This window comes from Anguilla rostrata, chromosome 5 (assembly GCF_018555375.3).
Source record: "Anguilla rostrata isolate EN2019 chromosome 5, ASM1855537v3, whole genome shotgun sequence".
NCBI classification, from domain to species: Eukaryota; Metazoa; Chordata; class Actinopteri; order Anguilliformes; family Anguillidae; genus Anguilla; species Anguilla rostrata.
The window spans coordinates 31207937-31227432 of NC_057937.1; the positions used below are offsets into that span (position 1 = coordinate 31207937).

Here is a 19496-nt window from a genome sequence, read left to right on the forward strand (position 1 = left end):
CGTGTTGCTCAGTGTCCCGCAGGGTTTCCAGCGAGTGAGCGAGAACTAGCGGGGTTGTGAGGCTGGTACCGAAGGAGCGAGGGGAGGAAACGTGAGGAATGGCTGAAAGCTGACTGTGTTTTCGCAGAACAAATCACGAGAAGAAAAGAGGGCGCGAATACGGTACCTCTTCTTATTTTGTCGCCGTTCAAATCAGTGTACGGGTTGTTGAATTCAAGGGAACTCCAAGAAGCCTGGTTCCAGCTTTAATGGGACACCGAAAACGTAAAAAAGCGAAAGGTGTTGATCTGTTTACCGTGGTGCCGCTTGGTCTTACGGACCCTCCACTCTGCGTGGATTTAACATAGCTAAACGGACACATTACGAATATTCTGGGCTAAGATTCTGTTACCCTTCTGTTTATAACAACGTGAAGGTCCGGAGAGGAGTGAAAAGGGATTATGTGTTTCTTTCTGCGCAGGCTGGATCGTGAACATGGATTTTTATTTTTGATGATTTATGAGTTGCTAGCTAGCTAAAGGAACTCATGAATTTTCCTGCGAAACATTGGTACAGATGAATTAACCTGTTTGAAAGGTCGTGCAGTAAATTTCTGGACTTCTTTAGCCGAATTCAAGGGAAACCAAATCTACGGTTGTTTTTAAATTGAGAAAGAAGAGGCTCTGTTTGTTTTTTACCAAAGCCAAATACGAAAATGCGCTTGTTGATCATTCGGATATTATTGTCGGGGTGGTATTTAATATGTGGCAGTGCTGGAGGACAAGGGCAATCTACTCCAGCTCTTTGCTCGACTTCGTGTCGCTGCGACGGAGACGGGGGTGCTGATTGCTCCGGTAAAGGACTCGCCGCCGTACCAACTGGACTAAGCGCTTTCACGTACTATCTGTAAGTAACTCTTCTTTATAATTTCAGATGCTACTTTCGTAGACTATAGTCTATTTAGTTGACTTCCAAATGTTGTTGCACCAAAGGCCTCACATTTTAGGTTTTTACACTATTTAAATAGGTTTGACAGTAGCTTGGAAGACTAGGCTACAATCGATACAGTCGAGAACCAGTTCAAGCTAAGCTGCACGGGGCGTCAGTTTGGTTGACTTTTCCTATATTGACTGACCGTAGGTTCGCAAAAGAATCGAAGGCCTTCTTATCTTTTCAAGTAAACACAAATTATTTTATTTTATTTTACTGTAATTACGGTGAACACCACTTATTTATAATAGGCTATAGCTTTTGCATGATGTCAAAGTCAACTGCACTGAACTTTGTCTACATACGGAGGAGCTGCAGCGGATAAGCTATAGGCTACGTTATATTGTTTAGATTCTGGTTAATGTTTGGTAGATTATTATGCGTGTGCACACTTTGTAGCCACCAACGTTGGGTGTGCAGGCTAATTCTACAGCATCATTTTGACTTTCCTCCAAAAAGCATGAAACCTAAATGGCAACATTCTCTTAGCATCAATCGTAATAGACGCTCGTTAGCGAGCAACTTGCTGCTTTAACATCTCTAATAGGACTGTAAGAATGTAAGAATATTATGCAAATTCAAAATATAGACTTTCTGTCGTTGTCTGGAAGTATTTTATATGCTCATGTTTTTATTAAATCAATGAAATGTTGATCAGTTTTTGATCCTCAAACTGAAGATCTCAGGAAGTAGCATGCATGTGAACAATACGCACCTGGCTTTGCATAATGTCGGTGATAAGCTTCTTGTGTAGGCTATATATTCATGCCACTAAACCATGTCAAGGTAGTCCGTGAGAAGTTCGTTAGTTACATAAAACGTAACTATCTTATTACATGGTGTTTTCTGTTAGGCTACTCTTCTCAGAGAAAAGTGTCAGGAGTGAGAATTTACTGTTTAGGCTACATTACAATGGTAGTGTTAAATCAATAAAAACACATTTTGTGCGGACTGTGTAATTCCCCAATACCCAAGAGGAGTTCTTGAGACGAATCTAGAGTAGCCTGTCTAATCCACCTGAACACTGATAGAACATTTCTGTTTTGTCCGACATATTGGATAAAATTGACATGGCTGAATGAAGCAGATAGCCTAGTTGCTTAATATGCAGTAGTTCTATTTCCAGATAATGGTAGAGATCCTATTCTAAAACTTCCAGGATGTAAGAGTCAGTGTTCCATTTGTAGCGTTCAGCTGTTTTGTCCAGAAGCACCTGATAATACATTATGATTTGCATTTGGCACACCCACTTTTATGGCACTTCATCTTGCTTTGTGCATTTGGATTAAAAATATTTAAATATTAAAATTTGCTACTACCAAGGATGTGTGATCTAGGTAAATTCCATAATTGTATTAATAAGCCTCGATCCAATTTTTGTACTTTAAAAATTTACTGCTGCTAGCCTGCTTTTATGTTCACAAGCATTGTATGCATGAAAAGCTTGCAGCTATTTATGTAGATAATAACAAAAGACCACCCACTTGCTGTTTTGCTTTCATGTTCCTTGTGCAGTGTCAACATTGTGTCTGTGCTTGCCCAACTGCTATAGTGTTTGGGCCATGCCATACCAATTCTGCATGTACTAGCCTCATTAATCATTACTTTCCAATGGGGAAAAAAACTGACATAAGGATTTCATGGGTAATAGGTATGTACCAGTAAACTGACTGAAAGGTTTCACAATGTTCTGGTTAATGATATACTTGGGAGGCATTCAAGGCTTCAAATAAGGCTTGTGGCATACGTTAAAGGCAAAGGAAGTAGGAGAATGAAGTTAAATATGAACACCAGCGGAGCTTTACAATGGAACATTAGGAGATTTAATGGTAATAAACACAAATGCAAAACCTTTAAGTTGCATTAACATTATTTATGAATATAAAGATCTTCCCACTTAGCAGTTGCTGGTATTTTGATATTAATAGTATTACAACAACATAGAAGTTTTACGACATACTGTTTAGAACTGCAGTCTAGTGTTAGCTTTTGCATATCCTGGCATTCTCAGTTTGAAGAACTTTGCACTCCTTAAAGTGTAAGGATTCCATAAGCATTGTGTTGGCCTACATTCCACAGTTAAGTGCTCTGATATTCCTCATAACTGTGATAACTCAACCCACGAGCCATTTTCCTGTTGATATTGGGTCAATGATGCACTCATGACTTTCAGAACCTTTGTTCAATTAATTAAACTAAAAAACGAATGCATCGAGTAGGGGCATAGTTCACTGGCTCGTTTAGTCCCAGGTAGTTTGATATGTAAATTTAGTTTTTTTATCTGAGCCACAGCATGATTGAAACCTGCCAAAACAAATTAGGCTAAGTCTGATGACACCAGTGACGATACCAAAGACATTTAGAAAAATGTTTTATATTGTTTCTGCTCTAGTTCTACTGTTGTTGCATTCACTTTCTGCAAGCCTTCTGTTGGTGGTGCCATATGTCATTGTGGTCAGTCACATGAGAGGTACTCTATGGAGTTAGCAACTTGTGTTTATGTCTGTGGACATGGGGACATCAGTTAAAACCATGGGATGGACATGGTTTTTACCCTGGACTAGATACGTGCTGCAGTCTACATGAACAGCTTCAGAACAGAAAGACTTTTTTTTTTTCTGTATTTACAATTTAAATACCGCAAAATACACTTTTGGTTAGGACTTCATATTCCAATAAAGTCCTAACATGGCTGAATAAGCATCTTTGAAAAATGCTAGATTTTCTATTTCTTTCAGTTGTGCCTTTTGCAGTCTTCTTCTTCTGCATTGGTTATAAAAGTGCATGGCTGCTCCAACAGCCTGCGTTTTATATAGTTTCATCCAGATATTTAACAAAAAGTGCCACACCTTTATTTTCTGACATCTGTCAAGCATAACATAAATTACACATACATGCAGATACACAATGTTGTGTATTTTAAAACTGGCTATACAAGTGATTCGTTTTACAGTGTTTATTTTGGCACCTACCTTTTGTGATCTAGCCTGATTAAAAAAATAAAATAAAATAAAAAATATGTAAAAGTGGTCAAAATTAGGGCTGCTCTAACTACTGTAAAATTATACCATCAAAACATGGACAATATAGAAAAGGAGAAGAGAATATTGAAATACACAAAAAGAAAAACGAAAATAACATTCAACAGAAGGCTAATCAAAAATAATGCGTTTTTAAAAGAGACTTAAAACTGTCAACTGTCTCTGCCTTTCTAATGTTAACATGGAGTGAATTCCAGAGCTTGGAAGCCCTCACAGAGAAAAATATATCACCTTTGGCTTTTAGTCAGGAGCAGGGGACAGTTCGGAGATCACTCTGTGAGGACCTGAGCAGTGTCCCAGAACTAGTATATAGCACTAAAAGCTCAGAGTTGTGTGAGAACTCATTTTACAGTGCAGTTTAATGTTTATTTATGTTTTATTTGAGCATAATTTTTTCTTTTAGAGTCAAATAATAAATAGTAAAATAATAAATTGGTTAATTTATTTAGGCTATTTCATATTTTGGAATTTCTGTTGACAATTTTAATTACTCATAGTACATGAGAAAAGGCCTAGACAACAGATTGATTGTAAATAATGTGTCTGGCTGTAGTGCAGAGTAGCTTTCTAAATTTTATTAGTATAATAGAGCCTCAGAGGTACAGTTACTTTGGGATTTGTGGTGTTTAGAACTTTGAGGGATTGTAACTCTGAAAGTGAAGTTAATGTGGTGTCACTGGCTCAAATTTTGTAGCTGCCAATTATATTAATAAAAATCTTTTTTCATAACACGAAGAAAAGAGCTTGGTCTGGTGCTGGGGGGGGGGGGGGGGACTTATTCACACCCAGTTTTTCAATGCAAGGTGTGAATAAGTTTAATTTAATGCTCACTTTTTTGCATCAGTTAGGCCTTTATTAACAAAAACATTTTTTGCATGTTGTACTATACAAATTGGATTGAGACTTACAGAAAGGTTGTACCTGAAAGTCTCATTGATGTGCCCTGTGGGGGACCAAATAAATAAAAAAAAGATGCTTCAGTGCAGTGATGGGTACACCAAGTTTTTTTGCAATCTTTAGTATGAGAAGTTCAACTGAGGTCTTGTGTCATTTGCGGCCAATTAAAATTCCTATTGCACCTATTGAAAGAGTTCTCTATTGTTGTAGATGGATTGCTTTGAAATAGAAAAACTATGGGAAATCCCAAATATTCTGCTGAAAGGATTCTGTAAATATTTAGCAACACTGCCAATCTCTGGAATGTATTCAGAAATGATTTTATTAATTTGTTGAGAGCTGATGCTACAAATAGTTGGGCCAATAAAACATACATTGTACATCTTTTACTTTTTATTTTTTATTTTTTAGAATTTTTAAAAATGAATTTGCCTATCAGTATCCCCACCCCAAATAAGTTACCCCAGAGGATTTTAGATTTGGTCCAGGGACCCACTGTGTGTAGTTTTTGTTCTAACCATATTCACAATGAATTGTAATGAGCTATCAATTGTTCTTAATTACACACTTTGTAATGTCTATTAAAAGATTTACCCTAACCCTAAACTAACACCAACCCACACTATATCAGATATTTGCATTCCATGAAGAATAAATGCCACACATTCACATAGATGTAGACATGGACATAGTTATTGCATGTATTGTAATTGTGTTTTCTCGAATTTGTATGTATGTTGTCAAAATATAAAGTACAGGTCTTTGCAGGACGTTAGGAATTTTGAGGAAGAGTTGTAAAATAAATTGAAAATAATTACATTATGCATGAAGCCATATTCTTTGGATGATTATCATGCCAGTTCATACCTAGTTTGAGCATTTTTAAAGCCCCACACATTGCAGTTAGCATGAGTTTATTATTGGGACCTATTCAGTTCAAGTCCTCAAAATATTTGATGGGTTGACTATGTGCGGCTGGCTCTCTTTCTCTCACACACTCTCGGAAAGAGAGAACCATATCTCTCTGCAGGGTGTTGTGAGGTCAAGGGTTATGAATGTCTGAGGCACAGTACAGCTTAATAACAGAAGCTGCTCTAGCCCTGGGTGTTACACTAACTGGAGAGAAATTTAAATGTCCAATATAGGCTTATCGCATAAAAATTGTGAACCAGTGCTATGTATGCTTTAGCATTGCATGAAGTACAATCATGCAAAGAGAAAATAGCAGCAAAGAACACTGGCTTCTACAAAACCGAAGAAATAGTTCTAAAAACGAATCTTCAAGGAATCCATGCAACAATTCTTAGCCTGGCTTCCTAAATGCTCTTTAAGCATAATGAATGTAGCACCTAAATAATGGTGTCTGGATTAAAGTGGATCATAACACACTTTTGCAACCCCCACTACCATAGGCAGCAATATTCATTCTCCCTAACAACATGACTGCATTTTCCATTTGCATTTTGCTCACCCATCTTGTATTTCTTGATTTTTTTTTTTCATGTCACTCGTTCCAGCATTGATCAGGGATGTCACCATATGAGTTTGTTACGGCATGCTAACCATAAAATACAGTGATAACCACAATTTCAGAATATCAGTGAGTAATATAAATGTGCTGCTATAAATGAATGAAATTCATTCATATTAGCAGCTGCCACTGTCATAATGTCTTTTAGGACTTGCATTGTCCTTTTACAAAATGGCGTGAGAGTTAGGAGTCTTCTTGAGGATTTCTAAAAATGAATGCACTTTAATTTTGGAAAGTACTGCAGATGGCCACAAATAAAAATGTCATATTTGTCATTTTCCTGAACTACTTGAATAGATTTGGAGCAGTGCAATGAATGAGAGCTAGTCTAAAAGTGCCAGTGAGATCAGGCAGGTAGTCAGGTACAGTGTCATTATAGCATTGGCCTGCAACTGCATAAAGAAATCAAGCTGTCGGGCTGCTACTGTTGTATACGAAACCACAATGAAACCAGAGTTGTTTTTCCCAATGTGACAAAATGTCAGAGGGTCCAATTCCGTAAAATAAGCCTTCATAATAATCAACACATCACAAGTAAATTAAGTAGAATATTGACCATTGATTGATATGTTGACCTAATTAACCAAACAAAGCTAAAATGAGATATGAGACATTCAGTAGAAACAATCAGGGAATGAGTGAAATGAATATTAAATTGGCATCCCGACACCAGTGTAGTTTTATCCATGCCGTCAATACCGATATTACATTTTGAAAATAGAAGTGCCTTTGCAGAGCGTCAAAGTTGATGTTATTAATTGAATATACGCATTGTATTACATTCACATAATGCTCAATGCCAGGATATATAGCCTGTTCTCAATTAGGTAAATAGGCCAACAATACAATAATTTTATTTGCATTGCAAAATTGTGTACATTTTGACGACATTTGAAGTTGTGGATACACATAGCCTACTTATCGTTCTCCACACTCACACTGGGAAAATGTTCATGGCAACTGGAATGTGCAGATTTTATAACTGAAACAACCACGAATAGCCATTTTTGTTAACTATACGTAGTGATTAAAACTGATTTTTCAAAATATAATTTACATTTTATTTTCGTATCATGAAGAAAGAATCTACAGTATGTGTTTACCTGCCAATGGATTATTCATATCCTCAACACCCTTGTTAATCAAAGAAAATGAATGAAAATAGGTTGAGACCAATGACCAGTTTAAAGGGAAGCTCTATAAATAAAAGTTAATAAAAAGGGAAGTTTGGTAATAAATATAACTAAGGGAAGTATCTTTGGTAATACCATAATCAGTGTTGTTTTAGAAGGAGGTAGGTAATACCGGTGTCTAAATAGTACTAGCACTATTCTTTAGAGGAAAACACTTCACTTTAAGTTCGGTTCCAGGTCGCAGGGAGAAATCTACCACTAAACAACACAATAGCAGTGTTGATTAAGACATTTTTATAGAAAACATTGCCTCTGAAAATTCTGCAGAGGGTATCTGACATCAGCTAGCTAGTTAATTTGTGAACAAAACACTCAACCCATCGGAAGTTGGAAACACTGAAGTCATTTCCTATGTTCATTAAAAACTGTTTGAAAATGTCTACAGTGATACTAAAAAAAACCTGTTACCGGCCTTCTAGTGTATGTGCATTTGACTGTGCTTCCGACCCCTCCCAATCTTTCTTTTTCCATTTCAGTAAGTTCATTAAGTTGCCACTGAAGCTTGGTCCTTTCCATGCCCCTGGTTTGTTTGCCATGGCCATTTCCTCTCTGTAAATACCCCCATCATCTGTCTGGATGGTCGCTGTTCACACAGCACAGACTTCTCACGGAATGCGCTTCCTCTGCCCTGGTCACCCAAGTGGCCTGTCTCTATGACAAATCTGCAATGCAAGCTTTGCTCTTAAGGACTGTCCTTGATTTCATGGGAATGGGCCCAGCTGAAGTGTGGTTTCGATTGCAGCTTATCAGGATTGTCCAACACCAATCCAACCTCAAACATTTCACATGGTAACCTGGGTTTTGGTTAATGCTTTAGTAATACATGGAGAAGAAGACACATCAGCAGAAAAATAGGAGGATCTAAATGTTATGATAACATACACTATATAAAATAATTGTGAAATAGGATTTCTAATGATAGTAGTGTCTCTATAGTGGCTATCTAATGTCCACCACATACCAAAATATGTAGCCTACTTGTGCAGGCATTTTTATACAAGCTGTCTTATTAGAGACAGCAACCCATTCCAGAATGCACATTATGCATTCTGTAAAATATTAAACACATCATAATCTATAGTTTCCTGTTAACCTGCATTGTCGACAAGTTTAAAGTCATCTGAATAAATAATGGGTTACTTTTTACAAAGTTCAAGATCTCTCATGCATGATAGTACTGCTTAGCTGGTCTAAAAACTGACGAATGTTGCATATTCAGAAGTTTCTGGGGGAAAAAGCCTTCTAGTGTAAAGGCAAAGTCTGAACTACAAGTTTGTGATATCAACGAAGACGTTATTTTAAATCAGATATAACATGCTTTTAAAAATTATTCTATGAAAATTTGGTGGGGATAGTGTGACACAAAGTTTTTTTTGTTTTAAAATGTCCCAATCAGTAGCTTACTGGGTGTTCCTGTAGTTTTGGGAGAAGAAGCATCTGTTAGAAAGCCTTGTGAAAAGCTGAAGTTCGGTAAACATTTAAGTAACCACTGAACAACTGCTCCTTGTTCAGTTATTGTGTATACTAGTAACCTTCGTAGCTGTTTTCCCCCATTAAAGTAAAGGAAATCATTAATTAATGATCAATGCCAGATTATGCATGTTCTACAAGTAAAGCCTTGGAATAATTAAATATCTATGTCACCAAACATGACCAGTGTGGTGTACAAAATGACAAAATGTTAGTAGTGGTAGGCCTATGTTGTATGATTTTTAGGTGAAATGTTGTGTTAGTGGAAATAAAATTGTTGGGTATGAGCATATTTTGAATTTATGTAGAGTATTTCTAAATCCATGTAAGCAATTCTTAATTGTTACCTTAAACCAAGACTGGAAACTAGCTTTGTTTTTAAAAGTTTGAAACTGCTTAAAGAAATCAGTTTTGTCAATGCAGTTCAATAAGATTTCTGCATCCTGACTAATTTCTACTGTGTTTTTCATCTACACCAGACATTGTAAACCCAGAAAGCTATCATGAACTGTATCTAAAATATCCTCATCGCACACAAAAAATGTCTGGGCCAATTGAAAACTAAAACTAAAATAATATGAAAAATCTTTAGAAAGTTGCAGTGTGAACTGAACGGGCACCACTCCTAAAGGGTTAGGGCAATTGAGGTTTGGTGACGCGGTGTGTCATAACATGTGAGCAGTACTTGAGCAAAAGGCAGTGGCATTCAAATTGAAACCGAAAGGAGTAGCTTGCTTAAATTTATGTTGTTTTAATTGAAATGAACTGAATGGCCTAGTTGTATCAAGTTTTTTCAAGGTATTTTGATATTGCTAATGATAGGTTACTTATTATTGCTAAGTTTCAGTCAGGGAGATTAAACTAAGGTTATTGTCTGATTAAACCATGCTCTTGAAGTGGCATGCTTGTTAAAGATTTTGTGTTTAAAAAAGAATAATATGTGTGGGTTTCTGAGGTCAGTAGTCATTGTTATGTGTGTGAATGTACTGAGCTAAAGTTCACACCATGGGGCACAGGGAGCTTAGAGTAGTGATTTGAATGGAGTTGGTAGCTATAGGATGTGGGCCTGGTTTAAAAAAGGAACTCCCTCATCCTTAATCTCCTTTAGCACGGTTACTGGTGAATCATAGATAAGTTTTATTGCAGTACAGACATAAATAAAGTTTAAACTGAGCCATGCACCAACAGTACAGAAAAAAAGTTAAGGTGTTGCATTAGTTAGCTTCATGTGACCTACTGCTTTGGCAGGGACAAAGTTCAGGTCAGGCAGGAGGCTGCCATTTTTCCAGGGCTTTGTGGGAAACGCAGTCCGGGGACAGGCCAAAAACTTGTTCTGCTGCACAGAGAGCACAGCTTTGACTGCGGTATGACGACTGAGTGTTGTTGGTCTGGGCGGTAGAAACACAAGCTTTAGGTCTAGAATAGGTATATGTAATTTGTTAATCCTGTCAAAAATTATGTTTTTAAGTTCAGTGTTTCCACCAACAGAAAAATATATAACGGAGATAAGTAAAGAGTGCTGTAAATTAATATGGGGAACGAATAGAGAAGTTACTCGGAGAGAACTGTTATTTAAACCCAGAAAATTAGGAGGTTTGGGGGCAATAGACGTAAGTATCAAATTAAAAATAGCAATGTGTAAGATTAGCAGGTGGAATAAACAGACAAATTAGCTGGATCGGTAACATTACTAACTGGAAAAAAGAAAGGAAAAGCGAGAACCAGACAACCTTATTTTAAACTTATGTATGGTGATTTTATAGACAAGTTTAAACATTTAAATATTGACTGGTGCCATTCTGAGAATAAGGTCATATATAATTTAATAATTAATGAACTGTATGGTGGAGTACTGTATTTTATGGAATAATATATAACATTGATGATAAACTTAAAGATTTGTACTGGTTAATAATATGTCTAGTGAATCAGCACATTTGGAAAACACGAAGTAAAATGACGATCATATCTACGTGTCAAGTGAATCTGTATGCTAGAACATTTTAACAGAACTAAAACGTCGAAGGACAATTGACATCAAGCATGGCAGTGCAAATCTTTGGGAAACGTTTAACATAGAAGATGCTTTACCTAATGTATTTAGATTTTCTTGTTTATGTAGGCCTAATTGTTTGTAATGACTTGTATAATTGAAATAAAGTTTATTAAAAAAAAAAAAATGTAAAAAAAAGCAAGAGAGGCGGGCATTAAGGTGGCGCAGCGATTTCGGCTGCTATGCGGTGACGCCTGTCCAGTCAGGAGACTACAGCCCTGCCACCTAAGAATGAGGTTGTGACCAAAATGCCCTGCAGTGCATCAAACAAACGGAGAGACATTGTGGCCTACCTGCAGATTCTCTTCAAGTTCTGCCATCAGTGTGAAGCCAGCCTCACAGCACTCGCTGATAACTGGTTTAATCTAGATGGAGCCCCAAGAAGGTTGATTTGTGTTTTTATCGCGGCAGGCCGGTTGCCAGGCGGTGGGGTAACAGGTGTGCGGGGTGGACAGTCAGTGTTGAGCCAGGGAGGGTGAATGCCGCAGGTATAACCAATGTTGCAAAGTTAAGGTTAAGTTATGAACTTTGAGGAATGGACAATAACAGTTGAAAGAACATTCCAAACACGAACTTTAATCCTAAAAGTAAGGGCAGTAAACCAAACCAGTCACCAGAAAACCATATGTTTATATATCAGAGTTGATGTAAATGTATGTGAGCGGGAAGTTCCTCCTTGATGCGGGGTAGTCTAAACTGTCTAAAATTAGTTTGTGTAATTACACCATGTTATTATGTGGGCAATCAAGGCTTCCCATAATTTACAAGTGGTCTGCCAGAAAAATAACTGAGAACCACTGACATAAATGATGAACCTTTTTTCTGTAATATGTCCAGCTGCAAATTTGCACCAGCCACTTGGGTTTATTTATCTGTACAATGCGGATTGTTGTATCACGTGTAATGCCACTGTAAGCAATTGGCAATTATGCGGTTACAGTGGCATGGCACTTAAAAAATACAGTGCTGGAAAAAAGTATTTGCCCCTTCCCAATTTCCTCTATTATTGCATATTTGTCACACTAAATGGTTACAGACCTTTTAACAAAATGTAATATTAGACAAAGGGAACCTGACCAACACATTTTTTTCATTATTATTTCATTTAATGAAAAAGTTATCAAACACCTGCAGAGATTGTGGTGGGCTGTTGCAGCTTGGCAGAGAGCAAATGAAGACTGTGATACAACACTTCTCCAACATGATACCAGTAAAGTATCACAATTCTTACTATCAGGATTCCTCTTTAAAAATAATAATAATAATAATTCTAAAAAAAATCTACATATTGAATATCAATTCTGGTGTAAATTGTACGTTGACCATCCAGGAGAAATCAATTTCAGCTGTAACTTGTTTCAGTCGTACTGATCTCCAGACACATGACTGAAATCGAAATAAAGTTGGCCATGGGCATTATAAAGGATATGATTTAGTTTTTAAACAAAGTTACTGGGCTTTTGAATTGCTTTTGGCTCAACAAAGAAATGTTTTATTACTTTACTACTGTAAAGGTGTAGTAATACTAATGTGGCAGTACTGTGGTATTGCATCATACATATCATTACATATTACTATCACCATACATCGTAGGTATTGTTGGCACATTGTGCAGCCTTCCAAATAACTTGCACATTAGTTTAGTCCACATAGTTTCTTGTCAGTGACCATGTCTCGACCCCAGACACTCTTTTTTGAGTTGTCTGGAAAGTGAAGTAATAGTTTATGTGTTTAATTTTCTGGAGTCTAATTGGTTCTGTCAAATTTTATCCAACATCATGTTGTAGGTCAGTATCTGAGTTGGCTTGAATCGGCATCTCCAGTTAAACGTCCCACATAAACAAGACCATGATTCAGAAACAACTCCTCTTGATTTATCAGCGAAGCACATCCCTGGAATTTGGGTGGACTTCTATCACGTCAGTGTCAACCAAGTCAGGCTCATAATTCTGTAAGATTATGAGCCTGCCAAGTGAGGCTTGTACATTCCTACTTTTTATCCCATGGAAAAGACATAAATGGCTGAGTATGTAAGATTATCTTCTGTCTGAAGTGGATAAATGTTTTATTTTTCTGCATACTTGTCCTGGTGATCCACAGGACGCCGTTTTGAATTCTGAATTTTTTATTGGGAGGAAGGAACATGAGATGCGAGTATTTCATGATTGTATTTCTACTCATTCTTAAAACATAGGGTTAGAAGCACTAAAAAGATGCATCAATAAGTTATTGTTTTATCTGTGTTTATTCAAAGTTTTCAAAGTATTCAAAGTTTCACCCTTAACTTTCTTCTGCATTACTTCAGAGTAAAAAATGTGAGAAGTTTGATTGGTTTCTTATTGGTTAAACCATGTTTTCAGCCTTTGAAATATGTGGCCATTTCTGTATTGAGCTACAGTCGCCAGCATGCAAATACATTACACGTGATCTAGCCTAATTCCAGTGTCAGATAGAAAAGTGACCTCCAAGGAAAAGTGACCCGCAGGTAATTTTTCTGTTCTAGAAAAGCTACCCCCCTTATAGAAAAGTGAGCCCACTCATAAAATGTAAGTATGAAACTTAACCTATTATGGTTTTTTATGCTATTCCAAATGGACTACAATCCCAAGTACTTGATCACAATACTTGGGTCATTTTTCCCTAAGGGGAGCATTTTTCCGTACTAGGAGAGGTATATATGTAGATAAGTGACCTTTGGATAAGACTTTCATGGGTTCAGATTTCTAAATGACACCAGTGTTAAGGTCACTGAAATCCAAATGTTGATTTTGTTGAAAAATAGGATGACCCCAAAATGAAGGAATTGCAGGCAGATCATTCATATGCTCATGCTTGTGGGCTGGCCAGCTGTGTCAGATTTACAAGTAATAAGCTCTAAAGATCTGTTACCTTTTCTGTCTTTACTAATCATTGAATACAATAATGAGTAATCCCTATGATATAATATGGAAAGGTTTCTGGAGATTTGGTTTTCAAACACTGAAGCTTTGTAGTTTGTTGTAGCTGAAGCTAATCTGATTTGAGCACAGCCCACCCCCAGAATAAGCCTATTCATGAGATATTTGACTTTGGTATGGGCGCACGCTGTTTATGAGGGTTGCTGTCTTCCCCCTGTTTGTTATGGCTACACGGGGAGGGGGTATGGGGGGCATAGACGATTCAGATGCATGGAGTGGGCAGAGCCTCCCAGCTGGATCTAAAAGAGGTGTTAATTACCTTTCAAGCAGAGTCTGCTGGAGGAGGAGGAGGCAGCTAAGCACTGTGTGGGGGGGAGGGCTGTGAAGTGTGAGCTGCTTGGCTCTTTCAGGGCCTCCTGGTGATTTATTACTTTGCTCAAGTCGTCAAGGCCGGCAGTGTTCCCCTGCCTTTTTCCAGTGGGAAAGGGGTAGGGCGAACACACGCCGGCACACACACGAACACGGACATACACATGCACGCGCACAAACATACGTATAGGCACACACTCTTGTGCATTCACATACACACAGCACATATTTGTGTACAGCTATTCATATCATACTGATAGTTCTTATAAAGGACATAAACATTGATAATTTGTGTAAATGAACTTGTCAAACCAGAATGAAAAATCTATATCTCAGCCCTTAGCACAACTGCATAGACACTCTGCAGTGGAACACAATCACAGCCAAAGCCAAGGACTACCAGATCTTGTTTCTAAACGTTTTTACATCTGTGCCATCAACATCTTGACATTGTATTGATGGAAACATCATTTCCAATGTGGAATGTCTCTCCTCATGTCTTTTTAAGCTGTTAAAAGGTAGTTGGAGAGACTGAGGGACAGGTTCACACTGCTTCATAAAGCCAGCAAAATGAACATGAGAGCACGAAGGCCCCCACCCCTTCCCCCAGAGTAATTTGAAAAATTACTCCCTAGAACGACTGCTTTGTTAGGGTTTTCGTTCCTGCTGCGTTTCCATCCTGTCAGGTCCACTTCTGGCTGCAGCCGAAAACAGAAAAGCCAGGAAAAAGGAAAGGCCATGACAGGCGACCAATGAGGAGGTTATGGCCGAAGAAGAGCTTTTGAGCAGGGGAGGGGAAGCGGGAGGGAAGAAAGAGGAGAGATGCGTTAGGGCTGCTTCTGGGGGAAAAAAGCTGTTGTTGATTAGGTCACCATAAGACAGCCAATCCGCAGCAAGGCCTCGCAGCTTCCAAGTGATTGACAAAAACACATCACATGATCACATGGAAGCTGCAAGGCCTTGCTGGTGATTGGCTGTCTTATGGTCACCCAATTGACAACAAAAAAACACTGACGCTTTTTTCGTCTGAAGCATTTCACGCAGCCTCCTCAGTTTGGTTGTTTACTATCGCTTCAGGTATAATTAAAAAGAAAACAACAAAAAGAAAGGTAATGCAGCATTTGGTGGTGAAGACTGTTATTACATTAGATAATTATTGTTTTGGTATATCACCCAGCATGTGCATGTGGTCCTGCCCTTTTCAAGTATCTGAGATTGCCGTAGTCTTGGCAAAAATGCCTCATTGTAGAATGTTTTTCTTTTTCTCCTCCTGTCTCCTGTCTTGTCTTATGTTGAGCTTTCCCTTGCATGAATTAAGACTCTCCTACTTTTGCACTCAGCAATCATGGGAGTGACTGTTAGCCCCACCTACTTGTTAAAAAGGCAGTTGTTCAGGGGTGTGCTACGTTTTCTGTATTTTAGAATTTATTCTTTGATGAATAGTCATTTTAATGGAAGCAGAGCTTCGAGTGGTTTATGTTTAATCTAAAACGTTACAGCTGCAAGTTCATGAACAAATAAAATAAGATTACTTTTGCATTTGGTTTTGGTTTATTTGCTAAAATTGGGGAATGCATCCAACTATGTTTTGAGGGCACTACCATATGAAAACTAACGTAATAATAATTTATGTGAAATAACAATCATTATAATATTAATTATGTGATTATTTAACCCTTTAAGGCAGGGGTGTCCCCCCTTTTTGGCCTGATATTTATTTTTCCAATGGCCAGCACAATGTGATCTACCAACCAGTATATTGGTGGCATTGGTTCATATGGGGTTGACCTGGGGGGGGGGGTGGGGAGGGTTGTTGTTGTTACTGAGTACAGCTTTTCACTTGCCTCGTATCTATACCCAAAAAAGAAAATTTGTTGGTCAGTGGTTGCACGCAGTATTAAGTGGGCTGTGACAAACTGATTAGTTTGAAGACATCACATTTTGGCTACTTAGTTGCAACCACTATCCATAATTTTCATTAAGGAAATCTGAGAAGTCAAACAAATTTTTTTGAGCATACTTAAGGATATTGTTTGCAACCAACATTTTTTTTTTTAGAGTAAAATGGTATATATCTAGTGCTGGGCAGAGCTACTAGCATCACTTTTGGTGATGTACCAGTAGCTATACAGAGAGCTCTATAATGTTTCCATACAGATTTTTTCTTCATTTGGCTCTGTACTCCATAATTTTTGATTTGTAATCCAACAATTTGTATGTGTGTAGCATTCGGTCCGCTGGAGAAGCAGATTGGTCTCAGCTGCACTGGCTGGTGGAGTGAGCGCATGCACCTGGGTTAACTAATCAGCCCAGGTGCTTAAAGGTGTGTTCCTCTCCACAGTTCAGGGCCGAGATCAGGACCTCACAACGGGAGTGTGTTTCTTTATTTAGTTTTTGTTTGCGTGTTTGTCAGCACACACCAGGATGAAGAAACTGGTCTGAAAAGCTGACCAGTTACAAGCGGTCGCTTTGTTTTACTTTCTTTTGTATTTATTTTAATTTGTTGTTTTAGTTTATTGTTTTTACCCGGAAACCCATGAGGGGGAAGGGTGAAGGTGTCTGTTTATTTCATTTTGTGTTTGTGTGGGTGCGCTCTCTCTCTCTCTCTCCAAGCTGCAGCCAACGATGTTTCCCAGAACTGCCACATCTCCCTCCCAGGGGTGTCACGCTGGCATATGACATTTTGGTGCCGAAACCTGGGAGGGAGCGGTCTCTGCGTAAGCCGAATTAGCCTTCGGCTGAATTCTGGGGTTTGGAGGGGTGTCATGCTGGTGTGTGACAATGTGGTTAAATTGCAGAATCTTTGCTTTTATTAAATGGTATTTTAATAAATTTCAGTTTCAACATGTTAAAAATAACAACACTTTTTTTACACAGACCCCCTCCCATTGTAGGGTGTCATAATGTTTGTGACAAATGGCTTCACAGGTGTTTCTGATTAGTCAGGTGTGTTCAGTTTCTTCTTTCCTGCAATTAGAAGTGAGCTTTCAGTATCTGCTCTTGATTCCAGGCTTTTGATTGCCTTTGGAATCTGTTACTTGCAGTTGTCATCAGAGTTGTGTCAATGAAAGTCAAGGAAGCCATTATGAGGCTGAGAAATATGAAAAAAACAGACATAGGCCAAACCTTAGGCTTACCAAAATCAACCGTTTGGAACATCATTAAGAATGTTGTTCGGTCTGATAAGTTAAATTTGTAGGAGTGAAGAGCATATACATAGCTAACGTTACTAGTTAGTTAATGTTATTTATTTCAGTGCAATGTATTGATGCACTTCAGCCCAGGACAGTACTTCATGCTCCATCACCATTTTATTAATGAAAAACCTTCCAGAGGAACCTTAATTCGGTGAAAAGTTAAATGATACAGGCACTAATTTTCTACAACATGCAGCCTAATGGAATAAGGGCTACTGCAAGCCTACCTCTTCAAACCTCCCATTCCCTATGGCTCTTTTTGATGTAATTCCTTTAATCTTGCTATAGAATGATTTATAGTTTTATATTGGGGCTAGCTTTATGTGATTTATATTGTGAATCTAGGTTGGCACAAGTTAGTGATATATTGCACGTAAACTCACTTGTCTGGAAAAAAAATGTTAGCCGTGTCTGCCCCCTGGCTCACTTATGCTCTCTGACATTGTAATTCACTCACTGAATACATCATATGCACATATGTTCCCTTACATTACCATCCACTCTGGATAAGCCTGTGTGCTCAATGAATGTATTGCCATATAACAAATACAGAAAAGCAAATGCAGAGTAGGCCTATATTGATAGGTGAGCACTTGTTAGTTTTAGTGGAGATTTAACTGAAAATTAGAAGCTGAGGTCAAATAGGCAGTTGAGGTAATGAGTGACTCAAGGACATATTAACTAGTAAGCACATCCAAAGGCAAGCCTGAGTGCTGTTCTGCCCACCTGTGGAAACCTGTTATCGTCTGCAGAATGTTTTTGTGCATTTAAATCGGTTAAATACAGCTTACTTGGATTGCATAATGTGAGCAATTTACAATTGAGAAATGGCCTTTATATTGTGTCAACAAAAATCTGCCTCGTTAGCAGAGGTAGTCGTGATTCATGAATCTGCCTCAAGAATTGAGGGAGGGAGACAGGCCAGGCATGTCAAATGTATTCATGTCAATAAAAAAAAAAACTTTGGCAGCCAAAATGGGGCACAGCCGCCTCAAACAGGCAATATAAAAAAGGTCCTGTCGACAAGGAGGACGCATGGATTTGGAAGTAACCAACAGCTGACTTCATTTCTACATTCTGCGCTTGTCCCTGATGCTATTTTTTTTGTTTTTGCATTAACGAGAAAAAAATGACACAAGAAAAAAAGGCTGAGCAATGGTGACTTGATGAAAGCGCAGAGGGAGTGTCAGCCATCTTAATTAAACTCTTTTCATGGCTTACACAAGCACAAACACAGGGAGCAAAATGGGGTGGGGGAGTGGGGGGAGCTGCAGCACTATTGTTATTCCACTCCATTGGTTCAGTTAGTTGACCATCCTTTGGCATATTCTGTCCGTTTGAAACTGAATGACACTTTTGTTCATGGTTAACAGAGGTGAAAGAACCCAGTTACTGGCTCTCCTTCTCCACCAGGACAGCTGCCGGGTGGGAGAATGTGAACTTTCTCGTTCCTCTATCCCTCTCCCTCTCAAACACGGTCACCCCACCCCCCACCCTTCTCACTCTCATTTCATGATTAAACGTGCAGACCGGAGGTTTCGGTGTCTGGAAGCATGGGTAACGGTTATTGCTAAAGGCAGTGCAAGTCTACGTCTTCCAAGGTTTTTTTTTTTTCAAAGTTTTTTTTCCTTGGCTCAGAAATGCATGAGGAAGGTATTTTTTGTTCACCGCTCTCTTTCCTTTCTCATTCCTGGGGAGTGAACGCTTGGCCCCCTCTGCCGTGCACTCCTGTTAAAGGGCCCGCATGAACAAAGAGCTTTTGTGTTCTCCATGCCCATCAAAAGGGAGCTGTGTCATTTCCCTTTGATATCAATTGTGCACATCATTTTCAAAAGTTAACTTTCCCTATTTCATTTTTATCAGGGCATTGTTTACTATA

At 38.3% G+C, this 19496-nt stretch overlaps 1 protein-coding gene across 3 annotated transcripts in view; it reads left to right on the forward strand.

Moving 5' to 3' along the window:
- lgr4 (leucine-rich repeat containing G protein-coupled receptor 4) overlaps positions 1-19496 on the forward strand; it is a 79066-nt gene continuing 59570 nt past the window's right edge. Inside the window, exon 1 of one of the 3 annotated variants that reach the window (XM_064335788.1) lies at positions 1-885. In XM_064335788.1, coding sequence (XP_064191858.1) covers positions 695-885 — 191 coding nt within the window. In that variant the 5' untranslated portion in view covers positions 1-694. Of the gene's footprint in view, positions 886-916; positions 1157-19496 lie in introns of those variants that run through there. The other 2 variants (XM_064335789.1, XM_064335790.1) reach the window with 2 other exon arrangements.